This window comes from Stenella coeruleoalba (genome assembly GCF_951394435.1).
Source record: "Stenella coeruleoalba genome assembly, chromosome: 1".
Lineage (NCBI taxonomy): Eukaryota > Metazoa > Chordata > Mammalia > Artiodactyla > Delphinidae > Stenella > Stenella coeruleoalba.
This window is the reverse complement of record NC_137169.1, coordinates 16,010,347-16,028,116: the sequence shown is the minus strand read 5'-3', so window position 1 is coordinate 16,028,116 and position 17,770 is coordinate 16,010,347. Positions and strand designations below refer to the sequence as shown.

Here is a 17,770-nt window from a genome sequence, read left to right as displayed (position 1 = left end):
TTGGCATTTTGGATGGAATAACCAGTTATGAAAAACTGCCCTGTATATTGCAGTTCCTTTAGCAACTTCTGGGCCATACATGCCAGTGGAATTCCCCCAGTGACAATTTAAAAAACAAAACAAAATACACCTTCCTACATTTCCAGATACACTCTGTGGAGGTGATGCTATTTCCCATTTAAGAATCCCTGGCCGAAGTCTGTATTTAAGAGATCTTCCTCTCAAACCTAAGCCAGATAGAGACCTAAACCCTAAGAGGTTCATGGAGAAGCATGGATTCATGCTCATAATACAAAACAAGACATATAGAGGCTTGCATAATGAAAACAATACAGTTGATAACAAAAGTTGAGTGGTATACAGAAAATACATTTTTTAAGGGAAAACATCTTTGTCCTGGGATATTTTTAGTTTGTTGTGATTAAGACTCAAAGTTGAAGGCCCAAATGGTTTTTTCATCTACGGCTGTTTGCTTTGGCCAGAAGGAATTAAATCAAGGGTTAGAGTTAGTCTTGACTAGTTAGAATTAGTGAATAGATTTCTCATTTCTCCTTTATTAAATTATTCATCAGTGACTACCTTTCCAATCATATGTCCTTTCATGCTTTGATCTTAGTTTTTTTACAAAATAATTTGATGCTGGATGATGTTTCCTATGATTGATGATTCTAAAGTCCCATAGTAAATACATAACTTCTCGTGGATGTTTAGTAACAATTGGTTCTATAAACTGTTGACTAAATATAATGCACAAGGTGAGCGTTGTAAGTGCAGTTTTATCTGGGGCAAAATGAGGGCTGTAGCCTGGGAGACAGCATCTCAGATAGCTCTGAGAAACTCCTCCAAAGAGGTAGAGGGGGGGAAGGTCAGTTATATATGTGATTTTGGTGAAGGAGGAGTACATGTAATCAAGCACACGTTTTTCTGCAGAATGTTGCTGCTAGTCTCGTGAAGGTTACTGCTAGTCACGAGGAGCAGACGTCACCATGAATGATTTTAGTGCTTTTCTAGATATGAGGAGATGCAAGTATTGGGCTCATAAAATCTTCTCCTGAAAATATCTATCTAAAGGCCTGTTCTGCCAGTTTTTCCCCAGAGCACAGAAGGCCTCATTCCTGATCTCCACCCTGAACTCCTTTCAGTGTGTATTGAAGGTCAGCGGCTGCAGCAGCTTGTGATTTAATCCTTGTAGAGGCAGATGACAGGTGCCAATTTTTAGCTGGCAAAACGATGCAAAAAAAAAAAAAATCAGTAGTTATTTAGATGAGCTATTTGAAGGTAATTGCTTGGGAAAAGAAAACTAATAATCTAGTAATCTAGAACCTATATATTTTTTCTTTGTAAAATGAAGTTATCAGAATTGAAATGAGACAAATAACAAGATTTTAGATGGTAAACGTTTTTAGTTTAATACAACCAAGAAACTGCTATAGGATGTGTATGTTTCTTGGAACTGCTTTTATTTAGATGATCTTTATGTGTGGCCAACCGGGGCTCTTTTTGAGTCCCTCAAGTCAGGGATATCAAGTTCTAATTAGTATTATGTCAGCCACATCATCTTCCTGGTACAATTAATTTTTGGCTTTTGCAGGGTTTCTTTAGATTAATAAGGATGTTCTATTCTTTTTGCATTTTATAATCTGAAGAGAGCTTTAGCTTAGAATACAGTTTTCTTCAAAGGTAAAAGAAAGTAGTCCTAAGTTATTTTATACTAAAAGAAAGTAGTCCTAAGTTATTTTATACTATAACACTATAACTTAGTGTTGCAGAACACTCTTGGCTTTAGAAATATGTCAACTATTTTTATTCTGATATTTGAAAATCCCAAGGTAATTAGAAACTGAAAGAACAGAACGTACACCCAGAATTAAAACAAGTGACTTGGTATAATGTAGATCTGGCTTGTGTTACTAACTTCATGTCTTTGGTCATTGAAGTTTGTGTAATTGTGGTTTAAAGTTACTTATGTTCCTGTCCTTATTTTACTTTTGGATTTCACAAGAAATAGCAAGCGTTGGTTACACACTATGGCTGAATAGTCTTTGCATTATGAGGAAAACCAGGGAATTGGTATTTTAAAGTGTTTGTGGAACAAAAACATTTTGCAGTATGTTAATATGTGATTTTAGTTCACATAATGTTCGAATTAATTGGATTTAGCTTAAACAAATAATAAGCTTCTTAAAAAAACAGTGTTTGGCATCAAGGAGTATGTTACCTGGGGCAGGCATTGAAACTATGCATGTTTTCCTATTGTAGTTTGGTTCTTTTTGCAAAAAGATTTAAAAAAAAGAAACAGCTGGCTTATGTTTATCCCCTCCCTCCAATTATGACCTCTGAAGGTTTCTGTTCTCCAAGTTGTGCTGTTACATTTGAAGTCCTAGTCCTTGGTAGAGAAATATTTGTATTGCTCTAGACATTTTCTTAGATGTGGAAAATAAAATAAATGAACGCTTTGGGTTTGCCTCTGGGGCCAGACCTGGCATATCAGGACCTGGCATTTAATGGATAGGAAATCTGGCCAAGCATCTATGCAGTCTCATCACCAGAACTCTTGTATTTTTCAGAGCTTGATGTAGGCTAGTGATGGGCAGTTTTATCTGGTGCCTTTCTCACAAGGAGTTGTAGGATTGCAGCAGAGACAGTGAAGAAAATATAGGTTGGGAGTTGGCATAACTGGGATTCAGTCTAACCTTTTCTGCAGACTAACCTTGGACTTCAGCTTTCTTATCTGTGAAATGGATAAAATATGCTTACAAATGATGTTATATTGAGGTGTTATAATAACAATGTTTCCTAAGGGTATTGTGGCGAATAAAAGTACCAGCCTGTCACAGTGCCTGACACATAATAGGCCCTTGATAAGTGTCAGTTTCCTTTAGCAGTGAGACAGCCTACCTTTCCCCTTTCCCAAGCTATTTTTACCTATGAATGAAGTGTTCTCCAAGGATGCTTGTTTCCCAGACTCTGCATTATGATCTGATAGAACACTTTCTTCTTCCTGCCAGAATCCTTAAGGGTTTCTTTCCTCCATCTGACATAATCCTCTACGGTAACACTGTCTAATAGAACTTTCTGTGATGAAGAAGCTCTTCTGTATCTGTGCTGTTCACTGTAGTAGCTACTAGCCACATGTAACTATTGAGTGCTTGAATTGTGCATTGTGGCTGAAGAACTGAATTTTAAATTAAATTAAATTTAAGTAACTAAATGTGGCTAGTGGCTACCTGTTGGACAGTTCAGCTATAGGGCTTACATTTCCTAATTCTTAGTGAAACTAAATTATGTGATAATATGTGTTACATGCAGGAAAACAAAGAATTTTACATGAATAACCTTCATTATAAATTGTTGTAAGTCAGCAGAATATCTGATTGATACTTGAATGATATCCCATTATATGGACTCTTTACTACTTGTCCCTTTCTAACTTGTCAGAAAATCATAGCACTAACATTTTTCTTAAGTACTTAATTTTTTTTAAAAGATATTAACCTAAAAATTTTTCTTAAATTAATTAATTTATTTTTGGCTGCGTTGGGTCTTCTCTAGCTGCTGTGCGCGGGCTTTCTCTAGTTTTGGCGAGCGGGAGCTACTCTTCGTTGCGGTGTGCGGGCTTCTCATTGCAGTGGCTTCTCTTGTTGCGGAGCACAGGCTCTACGAGTGCGGGCTTCAGTAGCTGTGGCGCACGGGCTTAGTTGGTCTGCGGCATGTGGGATCTTCCCAGACCAGGGCTCGAACTCGTGTCCCCTGCATTGGCAGGCAGGTTCTTAACCACTGTGCCACCAGGGAATTCCCAACCTAACAAATTCTTAATTGAGGTTCTTACTGTTTACCCCTCCAGTAGGTTGAACTATATATGCAAAAAGCTAGGGATTTCAGAAACATATTTTTCATATGGTTTTTATTGCTTTGCAAATTAATAAGTACTCAGTGGTTTTTGACATAGGAAGAACTAATGTGATTGAATAAGATTTTTCCTGGTTATTGAAAATGAATAGGTGTTTTTCAAAGAATTTCTGGTTATTATATAGTTTTTTAGAGATATTTTTGTCTTTTGATGATTCGAGAGAGCAAAGTCATGAGAAAATGATATAGTCTAATTAATAGCATCTGGGTAATTCCCTGGTGGTCCAGTGGCTAGGACTAGGTGCTTTCACTGCCAGGGCCTGGATTCAGTCCCTGGTTGGGGAACTAAGATCCTGCAAGCTGCACAGCACGGCCGAAAAAAAAAAAAAAAAAAAAAATTAACAGCATCTTCATAAAGCATTTATTACCATTGTTATTGGCCAGGAAACTTTGGTAAAGCTATAATTACTACGTCTTTAGAAGAATTTTCCAAGAGGTAACTTTTTCCTTCTTGCTTCTAGAGTGTTTCTGTGAAGGTCAGCAATCTTAAGTACCCTATAAATTCACCTTCTGTTTTAAATGTATCCTAGCCCTTTGGAGCTACCCAAAGTACCACCTCAAATGAGGGCTGTCATCTTCCTCTGCTGTTTTCCTGGCATACTAGTGGACCATTGCAAGATAAAAGACTAAACAGATTGAAATCCAGTTTTGAGATGATACGTTGTACAAGGTTCTTTTCTCCTTACCTGTCCCGTTTCAGCATCTTTTATCAGTGACTTGGATTAATGCCATGCCTGTCAAATTTGCCGATAGTCATGTAGTTTTTTTTGTTTTTTGTTTTTTTTTTTTTGCGGTATGCGGGCCTCTCACCGTTGTGGCCTCTCCCGCCACAGAGCACAGGCTCCGGACGCGCAGGCTTAGCGGCCATGGCTCACGCGCCCAGCCGCTTCACGGCATGTGGGATCTTCCCGGACCAGGGCACGAACCCGAGTCCTCTGCATCGGCAGGTGGACTCTCAACCACTGCGCCACCAGGGAAGCCCGGTCATGTAGTTTTGATATTGCATGATATATTTAGAATCCAAAAAAAAAAATCTGTGTAATCTGAAGTGATGGGTTGAAATTAGCCAGATAAATTTTCAAAGGAATAAAACACTAGATTCCTATATGAACTTCAAAACACAACTATAAGAGTACACACAGAAATGAAGAGCATGACTTACTGCCAGGTTATATATAAAGAATATTAAAGAATTTTAGATGATTGTAACTCAGTACTAATTGGTAGTAAAATGTGGTTGCAAAAGAGCTCCTGTGATCCTGTGATTCTTGTTCATTAATGGAAACAGAGTTGGCCAGAATAAAAGAGATATATTGTTTCTTTACTTAGCAACAGATATTTATTGAATGAGGGCCTGGTATGGTCTGGGCAGACCTGGATATTTAGGTTTGGCTCTCTACTTTGAGAACTTTGAACAGTGGGAGAAGATTGAGAAAAAAGAGTTAGCTGGTTAGGGAATTTAAAAATCTCGGTTGGAGGGAGAGGGGGTGGAGGGTGGTGATTGGCTTGGAACAAAAAATGGTGATGTGTAAGTTGGCAGTGATGGCAGTCTTCAGATAACTCAGAGGTTTGTCACTCCTGGAGAGGAAGGATTTGACTTTGATGTGATTTTTGGGGGATAGATGTCAGACCAGAGGCTGTAGATGATACAGAGGGATAGATTTGGAGCCAGTAGAAGGAGAGACTCTTGCAGTGTCAGAACTCCATTTAACAATGAAATGGAACTGTGTCCTGAGTTGCTAAAGTCTCATAACCTCAAAGGCATGTCATATAAGAGATTCAAACTTTAGGTATATGGTTAGACTAAATGGCCTGTACTGTCCTTCCAAAACAGGATAGTTTGATTCCTTTAATGATTCTTCAGTACTCAGTGGAGAGGAAAAAGGATTCAGAAGCATTGCAAGCAGTTTGGGAAAGCCTGTTCACATCCACACACTCTTTTCAATAAGCTGTGGTTTGCTGCCGTGCCTACCAACTATTAAATCTAATTCTATATTTACAATTGAATGGTTAGGAGGGAGTACAAAAAAGAGAATCCATTTCTTTTTATTTCTTTGCATGTCCAACCGTTACACCTTTTCTAGTCCTGGAGATATTAGAACCTCGTGTGTGTGTGTGTGTGTGTGTGTGTGTGTGTGTGTGTGTGTGTGTGTGAGAGAGAGAGAGAGAGAGAGAGAGAGAGAGAGAGGGAGAGAGATGGTGTACTTTATAAAGGGAAAGACAAGCTCCAAATAGCCTGTCATAGTAAAAATCTTAGTGCAGTGAAGTTGAGTAAAAGTAGGCCTGTTAAATGTACCAAGGATAAAAAAGCATATGAACAAGTTTCAGTTACTCTAAGGGAGATAGAGAATTAGAATCTTGTAGGTAGGAGAAATTTGTTTTCCTGAATGATAAACATGAATTTCATGAGGTGACTGATGGAGTTTTCTTACCAGAAATCAATTACGATTGAGGGATCTGCTACCCATCAGTGTAGTTTGATAAACGTCCTGCCACATCCCTCAGCCTTTGAAAAGAAAAGATTTCTTCTGACTGATGTCACTTGTTTGAAATTATGAGGGGTGTTCCATTTCATGAGAGTTAGAGTGTGTAACAGTTAAAAGTACAGGCCCAGAACCTGAATATGTTTAAATTACACATGGCAGACCTTTAGCAAGTTACTTAATCTCCCTGTCCCTCAATTTCCCCATATATCTAATGGTGGTGTTAAAAATAGTACCTGCCTTAGAGGTTTGTTGTGAGGATAACTTAATATATTGATATATGTGAAGTGCTTAGAGTGGTACCTGGTAGCTTAAAGTACTATATGAATCTTCATTGTTGTTATTTAGTGTTCCTGTTTAATACAAGTTTCTACTTAGCTTCAAAGCTGAAATCTTAGTTTATAAAAAAAAAAATATGGTATGTCCACATAACCACAAATTTTGTGTTTTACTGGCTTGGCTGTATGTTGATATTAAGAGTATCATTAGAAACATTTGTTTGTTTCTCTTTCAGAGCAGCTTAAGTAAACAGTCTTATCCTATTCAGAAATCTCCTTGAATAAAATGTAATCTCAGTTATTCTAGACAGGCTGGTTAAAAATTCCAGCAGAACAGTTGGAAAATAGTGGTGAGAGAAGTATTTATGGGAAAACTTTACCCATGCCTATTTTTCTTGTTCTGCATAAGTTAATGGACTAGTTTCCTCTCTCTCTCTCCCCCTCACCTCCCCGTAACACCATGTGTCTTAAGGCAATAAGTACTCTGACAAAATTTGTTGGTAATATAACCACAGTGGATCATCACCTGTATCCGTTCAGTACTCTCCTTGTCTTGCCTGCCCTCTAGAGTTCATGGAAAAGATTCTTACAGAATTAATCTTTTTATCCACTGTGGCTCACATCTAGTAGTGCTCAGTAAGTTGAGCCAGGTGAATGACCCTCCTTTCCTTGAGTCCTGTAACAGTTTTGTGGCTCCTGTGATATATACACCGAGTTATAAAAATGGTTAAGTTCATTCCTGAAATGTGTTCACAGCTCACATTGATGAATAATAGATTCTGTCTGCTATGTAATTAGGAGAAGTGAAGTCTAGCCTGGAAAGTTTACTAGTCCAGTGTTCCTGGTTGCAAATGACAGAAATTCTTGTGTCTGTCACCAAAACTGTGTCAGTGGAGATAACTTGAAGACTATTGCTGTCATTGTGACCCAGCCCAGGTTCCTATGTTATCACCCTTGCCTCTTGTATTTTCTTTTCATCTTCACCAACTACTCTCTGTAGTTTCCCCCATCTGGTTTCCCCATTCACTTCATTCTCCTGCTATACCTTACTGTCTGTTGCTTTTCTGTGACTTATTCTCTTTAGGGCTTTCTTTCCCTTGGGGTATGAGGGCTGAATGGGGATGAGCCTTGGGCACTGGATCCCAATTCTTGCAATTCAGCACAAGATGACAAGTTACTTCCTACCACCTGTGGGTAGCTTGATGCTTAGGAGTAGGACATGATAAGACCTGAGTGGACCCAAAGGTCAAACTTGCAGTTATTTGGACCAATAGCAACACTCATGTCTGGAATTGTGAGACAACTCAAGAGACTTTGGAGCTAGACAGCATTTTTAGAGTATTACTATATTTCCCCATTTTAAAGCTATAAGTGGCCTCTTATATACCTGGTTAACTGAAAAGAGCAAGTTTCTGTCATGTGGAGTCTGGTAAAAGTTGAAAGGTTTAGGTATTTCTTAGGACTTTTGCAAACTTAAAAGCAACAAATGGCACTTCTCCTGTTAACTCTCATCTCCATTGAAGATGGAGAGCAGATCATAGAGATGCTTAATAACTAATGCTGAGTCATATCATGGGGGAGAGCCAAGAGTAGGAATCAGTAGTTCCAATGGTACTTGTCCACTAAGCATACATTTCCTTTCAAGCTGTTAATACTTTTGGCTACTATTAGAATATTTTTGCCACTGGATTTATTTACTTTTGATTAAATGTCATTCGATTCTTCAGTTTCTTGTGCCCTTGAATTCTCAAGTAGAGAATTGTCATTCTGATTTTCTAATCTTCTTTCTTCTCCTATTATTACTAAATAGAAAGATATTTTTGTTGAGCTGCATGCTATGTCCTACCCCTTCCTACTGATCTATAAGCTTTTCCATTGGCTTTCTTTCTGTTTCCTGCTGCTTTCTTGCTTCATAATTGAAGGGAGGATTCAGACCCATCCAGGTAACAAACTACTGGTTCTGCATGGCCTCTTTATTTCTCTATTCTCTTATTATTATTATTAGAGTGAGATTGATTGTCTGCTGGTGAATACACGCATTCACGGTGGGAATTTACTATTGGTATATTGTTTCAAGGCTTTTAAGCCTGCAGTGAAAACCATAAACAACCACAAGTACTGGTTACCATTTGAAAGATTTGAGATGTGCTCCTTCCAGACCATTCTCAAGCCCGTCTAGATTTTCCACTTCTATTGCAAACTATTTGAGAAAGCAAAATTGGGTTCAGTTTAGTATGAGATTGCCACTATTTGCAAAATGAAGGCTTTTCGTATCATGTGACAATTAGCGTGTGACAACCCTACAGATGGTTTTAGTTTAATTTGACCTTGATAAACTGAGATGAAAATCTTTATGTCCAGCAAGATTTATTGATATTCTAAATACTTTATAAATGACTTGAATGGTAGTTTTTTACGGGACTACTTTAATTTTTAATAAGTTGATAATGAGCTATCTACTCTTTATGAAAGAAGCAATGCTTTTATACAACAGAACAACTTTTAGAGAGATACCAACTGTCCCTTTTGTTATATTTTACCACACATTTTAAAACTAATAATTTATGGTATGGAATTTTTAGTTTAAATTAGCTGAGATTTCATTTTAAAAGTGAGGCTGCCCTACTGTTTTCAAATGAGTGACAGCATTGATCAAAGCGTGAATCGGTGTGGCTGTGCCTCGTGTGGAATGCTTTTTGTGAACCCAGATATAGGCAATTAAGTCTCTCTTTATGTATGTTGTATTTCTAATTCAAGTTGATAAGACTTTTATAAGTGGAAAAAAGGAGAAAGCTCAAGATAGTAAAATTTACATACTGCCCTTTGTAAAAAATATATATATATATTTTTTTCTCTCCTCCTCAGTTTTTCCAGAGGCCTCAAATACAGCCTCCTAGAGCTACCATCCCGAACAGCAGTCCTTCCATTCGTCCTGGTGCACAGACACCCACTGCAGTGTATCAGGCCAATCAGCACATCATGATGGTTAACCACCTGCCCATGCCGTACCCAGTGCCCCAGGGTCCTCAGTACTGTATACCACAGGTAAAGTAATCTCTCAGATCCGTGTGGTCCATCAGCAGAGTGGGGATTAACTCAGATTCTCATCAGAGGGAACAGGGAGGGTGGCTGGTAGCTTTGGTTTTTAGTGACGTGTGAACTTTTCTGTTGGATGTAAGTCTAAGCCATTTTGTCATTTTTCATAATATCATAAGGAGATATTTCTTCATCTCTTAAAATTTTCTAAGATGGTAGAGAAATTGTTTTTATATCCTAGCTTTCTCCCAATCCCTTACCCACAACCAGCTGCTCTAAAATAGAGTCCATAACTACCTGTTCCAGTAATACCATTCAGTGTCATTGAAAGCTATCAGCCTGAAATAATTTTACAATGAGCTGATGTCTGCCTGTGCCCTGATTTGCTGTATGGCTTTACCTAAGGCGCACCTTTTTTTTCCATCCTCATTACATCTTTTTTTTTTAATTGAAGTATATTTGATATACAGTATTGTGTTCGTTTCAGGTGTGCAGCAAAGTGATTTGGTTATACATATGTATATTCATTTTTTCCAATTCTTTTCCATTATAGGTTATTACAAGATACTGAATATAGTTCCCTGTGCTATACAGTAAATCCTTGTTGTTTATCTACTCATTGCATCTTAATGGCAAGCAGGTGTTTTGAACGTGTTTAACAAAGTGGCTTTACCTCCTTTAAATGATTCTCTTATACACACATACATGTGCGCACGCGCACGCGCGCGCACACACACACACACACACACACACACACACACACACACACACACACACACACACACACACCTTTATTTTTCCATAGTAAGCTACCTTCATGTTACTTCCTAAATGTCTGTAACCCCTCTCTTGCAGTACCGTCATAGTGGCCCTCCGTATGTTGGGCCCCCACAGCAGTATCCGGTTCAACCACCAGGGCCAGGTCCTTTTTATCCTGGACCGGGACCTGGGGACTTCCCCAGTGCTTATGGTAAGTATGAAAAATTAGGCAATTTCTGCTAGTTTGTTGTGCTTATTCCATTTTGTTGTTTGGCAGGTCAGTTTAGGTAGTGAGGTTTGGTGGTGTGAAAGATTTTTAAATAAAATGTTGCAAACAGTTCTGACCTGAAAGCTTTTTTTTTTTTTTAGAGCGGCTTACAAGGAAAGAATATTATAGAAACGCATTTAGTTAATGACACCTTCTGAAGGAGCTGGTAATTCTGTTGCAAAAAGCCCATGTCTCAAGAGTCTGATGTCTGCTGCTGGCTCATGATTACCTAGATTGTTGCTGGATTTTTGCTGAATGCATAAATATACCTTATCTCCCTTCCATGATTTCTTTTTTTCTAAGCATTTACCACCATTTACCAAAACATTTGTTAATGTTTTCTCACTAGAATGTAATATCCACGAAGGCAGGGAATTTTATTTGTTTTGTTTAGTGCTATATCCCTAGCACCTAGAGAACAGTGACTGGTAGGCACTTAGAGAATATACATGGGATGACTGAATTTAACTCAGTATACCTGTGATTCCTTTTCTGCAAAATTTTGGTAAGATCTGTGTCATGGGGAGGTTTTGAGGATTAGTTAAATGGAAATGCCTTGAAAAATTACAAGTATTTTTAATGTAGAGAAGCAAGCACCAAGCTTATACTTGGTGTGTGAACCGATACTAAACTAAGGAGTAATGAAAATGACTGATTTTATTCAGTAAATTTCTACTACATACCACACTTGTTTTTTTCCCTTAGAAGGCGAATTATAAGTGATAAAATCAGCAAATACTAGAACAGTTAAACTTTAAGATTCAGTAAGGGGACCCCCCTGGTGGTGCAGTGTTAAGAATCCGCCTGCCAATGCAGGGGACATGGGTTCAAGCCCTGGTCCGGGAAGATCCCACATGTGTTGGAGCAACTACTCCCGTGCGCCACAAGTACTGAGCCTGCACTCTAGAGCCCGCAAGCCACAACCACTGAGTCCACATGCCACAACTACTGAAGCCCGCGCACCTAGAGCCCATGCTCCGCATCAAAGAAGCCACCGCAATGAGAAGCCCGTGCACTGAAACGAAGAGTAGCCCCTGCTCTCCGCAACTAGAGAAAGCCCGTGCGCAGCAGGGAAGACCCAGCAAAAATATTAATTAGTTAATTAATTAAAAAATAATTATTTAAAAAATAATAATTATTAAAAAAAAAATTCAGTAAGCATTGCTCTTTTCCATTACAGCAAGGACATATTAAAATTTTAACTTGTTCTTTTAAGATGGTAACCCACCCTAGATAAACATGTATCCACTAACTATTTCCTAACATTGGGATTAGTGGCTCAGTTAAAAACCTTTATAGAATAATTGATGGGTATTAGAATAACCCAAGAAGGTTTCCTTTAGGTTTTGAGGTGAAATAGGCAAAGCAACCAAGTGTTAACTAGCTTTACTTCTTTTAGAAAAGGAAAACCTTTCTGTTACTTGTGAAACTGCTGTTTCAAAATGATATACTTTAAAAGTTCATTAAATGTCTCAAATATATATGTTTATTTAACTTTATTAAAGTGGTATTAAGTGGGGTTTTTTTATTAAGTGGTATTTTTACTAAGAAATACTTGATATTTTCAGAACAATACATGTTTACACATATGTTTAAAAGGAAAATAATATATGCACATTACCCAGCTTCAACATAGAATATTGCCAGTACTGTTGAGGTACTTGTGCATCCCTTGAACTTAGCTAAGGCACAGTTTTCACACAAGTCTAGTGCCTTTGTATTGATGCTTGCTCTGAAAATTTAAATCCAATTAAAATTATTTTGAGGTGTAAAATTGGCTGTTGTTGTTATCTAGAATTTATTGAATAGAAAAACTTTAAGATGAGATTATCTGTCAGAGTAAACATGCTGAAATTAACAGTATTTCTCTTTCAAATCCATGTTGCAAAGGGAATGCAATTGTATCTTAGAATTTACAAAATTATTTTGAAAGGTTTCTCACTGAATTTTAGTCTACTGTTTATTTACGGATCACATAAATGATTTTTTGACTCAGAAAATATCATCATTATAAGTCTGTGCCAGCCGTCTTTCTTGCTCTTGAAACTACCGCTGCAGTATATATGGAAACAATATAGATGAGTTTACTAGTAGAGAAATATTTTGATGATGTGTATATACAGTATTATAACATTTTGGTTTTGTTTATTTCTATTATATATAAGCCATATTTATTTATTTTTACAAAAAAGCAATAGATTGAGGTGCAGTTGTATCTCAGATATTGTTGATGTCTGTTCCTTTTGATAGATATTCTTTCTTCCCCAGGAAATTCTTACCTAGATCCAGTAGACATTGAGTAGGTAGTTCATCACCTAGATTAAAACACTGTTTTCCTAGTTTCCTTAAGATTAGAAAGACGATCTTAAGATAGTTTTTAATTATGAAAGTAACCAAGTTGATGAAAAATACAAATAATGTAGGACATAAAAAGTTGAAATAACCAATTTTTGTCCCTCCTTACTCCCTAAAGCAATAATGATTTAACAGATTGAAACATATTTTTTATTCATTTTTAAATAATTTTTAATGCAAATGGGCACATACTATTTTTAATGTTCTAAAACTTCCTGGTTTTTTTCCCCATCTCACGACATATTCATGGACATCTTTCCATTTCATTGCCTATAGAATTTCAAGCTACATAGTATTTCATTTTAAGAATAAATCATAGTCTAGTTCTCTGCTGATAGAAGTTTAGGTTCTTTTTGTTATTTGGGCGTATGTTTTAGTTTTAAAGCCTGTCACTAGTTAGTATGTTTTTATCAGAATCAAAAGTTGTAATCTAATCGTTCCCATCAATTATAGGTCCTCCAGCTATATTGCCTTGGTCTTATGGTGTAGAAGCCATAAACATTCCCTTTCTATTTCCTTTTCTTGGAATCTCCCCTTCTCTTACCTTTTCACTTCCATTTCTTAAATTTCCCTCTGATCCTGTTGCCTCCCCTTTCCTCTTCATCTCTCCTGTCCTGATCTTGGGTTGGATTAAAGGTGGGTGTGGGGATGGGATCCTACTTCTGTTTTCCAAAGCAGGAGTCCTTTCTTCTAGGGCAGAGGACCTTCCTTTATCTGAACTGGCAAGGAATGAATCCAAGACTTGTTCCTTCTTGCTCTACTGCTGGAGTTTGTGAGTTGGGTGGGCTTCCCCCCCCCACCACCAGAGTTCTTAGTTCTTCATCCTTAACTTTGCACTTCACTCCTGCATACTAACAGTTTACTCCCCTACTTGGTTTAAACCTTGAACAGTGGTTCTCAAAAAATATTCTTAACTACATTGAATTTCAGTAACTAGGATCATAGAATTCTGTATAATTTTTGCAGTGTTTCTATAGTGTTGAGGAAAAATAACTAATGAATAGTATTTGCTCAGTGTTGCTTTTCAGTTTTTCTCTTGTCAGTGTTTCTTAAATATTTTGATGCCTGTTAACATGAGAAATACCTCATGGAGACTGAAATTATTTCCAGGCCAACCCTAGAGGGTGATCGCCCAAGATGAAAAACATAGTTTTGGGAGCAAAGGGATGTGGTTGATGGTGGCAGTGATGTTGAGGAAGGAAAAAAAGATTGAGAATTTACAGTGGTAGATGGCCCCGTTCTCTCTTACTTCAAGCCAGTATACTCTCCTTTTTTCTCACTCTGTCATGTCATTTCCCTTTCCTTCTGTCATCTTCTTTCCACTCTTTTCCTGAGTCTCTATGGGGGCTTGGGCACCTTGTTCAGCTCGTAAGAGCTGAGGGAGTCATTGTTCCCCGTAGTGTGTGTAGGTGGGAAACTTTTTTGGCACCTCAAATTCAGTTTGATTGTATTTTTGCAGAGCGGCAATACATTATTATTATGGGTATATTATGGGATAAATTGATTTTTATGTGCCAGCCTGCATATTTAACCACTATATTTATCTTTGTTTCTATGGAAAATTGAAAGTTTTGCAAGGTTTTGGAAGACCTGCAATGTGTAAGACATTTGTGCTAAGTATTCTGTGGAATGTAGATGTTGAGGTATTCTCCCTGCCTTTCAGGAACTTATTTGCGTGATGTTTGTGCTTGGGGTTTTGCCAATGAGATGAAATCTAAATATTGACTAGACCAGTTGTTCCCAGATCTTTCAGTATCCTGGGCAAGTGAAATATAAAGTAAAGGAAAATAAAGGAAGAAACATACATGACTATTACATTTAAAATTTTGCCAATAAGACTTTTAAAGCGAACTGCTACTTATTGTATCATTTCCTATAGGAAGGCTGTTTTAAGAACAAAAGAGTAAGACTGAAATAATTTCAAAAAAGGAACAGTCCTTTCCAAAAATTTCAAGTTGGCAAGCCTGTAGTTGTGTGTGTATTTCATGGTTATTATTGTATATATTTTGCCATATATCATTGGCACCTTTTATATAGACTGGTGTTAGGAGAACCACTGATATAGAATAAGAGTCAGCAAACTTTTTCTATAAAGGACCATATATAGTAAATATCTCAGGCTTTGCAGAACTAGGATCCCATCCCCACACCCACCTTTAACCCAAACCATTCAGCTCTGCCATAGTAGTGGGAAACCAGCCATAGAGAGTAGATAAAGTGTTGTTTGTGGGTGTCTTCCCATAATACTTTATTTACAAAATAAATGGTATTAAGCTGAATTTGGGCCTCCTGATCTAGACAGACCTAACTCATTCCATGAATAAGAGTTCCAGAGACATTAAGTAACTTGCCTGATAAATGGTATGCAAAAGTGACTCACATTTTTAATAGAATAAAATAAATGTTTTAAATGTCCCTGCCTATGTAAGAAGTTGGATTAGATTATTAAAAAAAAAAAAAACTATTGTTTGGTAGGGCAGAAGGCCTGCTCTGCTGGGATCCATAGTTGACTAAGTGTTTTACTAATTTAGTGTTTAACTCCCCACTATATTGAGATTGTCCTATTCTGCCAGGTTTATTCAGCTGATATTTATTGTGCATATATTATACATCAGCCTCTGCCCCAATCATGTTGATGCAGAACTGATTCATTAGAAGAATCTGATTTTTTTTTTTAAGTTATGTTTTACCTTTTGGATCTTATTTCACTTAGCTTAAAAAATAAGGCAAGGTGAGCCAATTGTATTGCTTGTGTAACAGCATTTGAAACCAATTTTAGGGGTTTGTTTTGTGAGTTTTGGAGCTAGTGACATAATATGGTAGTATAGAATTGTTTATTTGAGCTCTGTTTTGATAATACTTTGCTCACTAACTAGAGGATAGCTAATGTGTTTTTGTCTTTGAATTTATTCAAATCCTAGTCATGCTGATTACATCAGCCCTGTTTAGTTCTTTTCCAAATCTGGTTCTCGAAACCTGATTGATACCTGCAGAGTTCTGATACTGCAAATCATAGTGCTTCCGAGAAATTTCCACTTGAGGATTATTATTATGATGATGGTGGGGATGGTGAAGATGTCGATGATGACAGTGATAATGGAGCCTACATTATTTGACTTTTTACTAAAGTACCAAGGATTTTACCAGTATTAACTATCTTCATACACATTTCTTTCCTTCTTGTTACTTTGCCTGCTATCCATCTCTCCCACTAAAGGCTAATCATCACTTGTGCACCCATCATATATGTACCCATTTAAGGCTGTTACTCTAGCAGTTCTCTTGGCTCTTTCCTACGTTACCACTTTTTTTCTCCCTCTGCTGGATTAGTTTTATCAGCATACAGGTATATTGTTTCATTCCCATCTTTTAAAAAAAAAAAGTGTTTTTTTTTACTTCATATTTTTGTCCACCTATAGCCCATTTTTTTGCTTCCTTTAAGACTTTTTGTTTTGTTTTTTTTGCGGTACGCGGGCCTCTCACTGTCGCGGCCTCTCCTGTCGCGGAGCACAGGCTCCGGACGCGCAGGTCCAGCGGCCATGGCTCACTGGCCCAGCCACTCTGCGGCACGTGGGATCCTTCCGGACTGGGGCACGAACCCGTGTCCCCTGCATCGGCAGGCGGACTCTCAACCACTGCACCACCAGGGAAGCCCCCTATAAGACTTTTAAGAAAAAGAGCTGTCTGTACTCACTGTCTTCATTTTCTGAAGACAGATGAGGATGCACACCTCCACCCGCACCCAAACAACTTTTGTCGAGGTCACCAGTGAATTCTACTTTGCTAAATCTTAATTGACCTCCCAGTACCATTTGACATAGTTAAGCACTCTGCCCATTCTTGGACCATTCATCTCCTTTGCTGGGTTTTCTTCATATCTGTGCAACATATCTAAACAACATAGAGTGCCTTGGTAGTTCCATGGTGATCCAGTGGTTAGGACTCTGTGCTTTCACTGCTGTGGGTCCAGATTGAGTCCCTGGTCAGGGAACTAAGATCCTGCAAGCAATGCAGTGCCGCCAAAAAAAGGTCACTATTAAAATAAATAAATAAACAGCATAGAGTGCTTCAAAGTTTAGTCCTTGGGCTTCTTTTCTGTTTGAACTCATTTCCTGAGTTACCCAGTCTCATGGTTTAAATACTTCCATATAGTCTAATTCCAAAATGGATACCTATTCACCGACTCCAGACTTGTGTCTCTTTTGGCCTACTTGATATCTCTGTTTGAAAGTCTAATGAGAATGTCAAAACTTTACATGTCCAAAATTGAGCTCTTGATTTTTCTGCCCTAAATTGTACTCTTCCTCATCTCAGTAAATAAATAAATAGCACAGTAAATAGTACCTCCATCCTTCCACTTGCTCAGACAGACCTTAAGAATTTTCCTTGATACTTGTTTCTCTCACACCCACATCCAATCCATTTGCAAGTCTGGAGGTTCTGCTTTCAAAAATATCCAGTATCTCACCCCTTCTTACCACTCTTCTTAGCACTCTGGTTTAATAGTAATTATAACAATAGTCAAAGTTTTGAAAGTTAAAAAGGATTCATTGAGGTGGGTAGGTAGAAGAAGTTAATTTCAGGCAGAAGGGCAGTACAGTCATAGGCATGAACAATGTTGAAGAGATTGGTGTACTCAAGGGATAGGAATATGTTACTCAAGGGATAGGAATACGTTATAG

At 37.7% G+C, this 17,770-nt stretch overlaps 1 protein-coding gene across 10 annotated transcripts in view; it reads left to right on the top strand.

Moving 5' to 3' along the window:
* The window catches only part of EIF4G3 (eukaryotic translation initiation factor 4 gamma 3), a 367,346-nt gene that overhangs the window by 191,042 nt on the left and 158,534 nt on the right, over positions 1–17,770 (top strand). For 8 of the 10 annotated variants that reach the window (XM_079928402.1, XM_079928400.1, XM_079928399.1 and 5 more), the window contains 2 exons: positions 9,536–9,715; positions 10,562–10,676. In XM_079928402.1, the coding sequence (XP_079784528.1) occupies positions 9,536–9,715; positions 10,562–10,676 (295 nt within the window). Of the gene's footprint in view, positions 1–8,592; positions 8,614–9,535; positions 9,716–10,561; positions 10,677–17,770 lie in introns of all 10 variants that reach the window. The other 2 variants (XM_079928405.1, XM_079928404.1) reach the window with 1 other exon arrangement.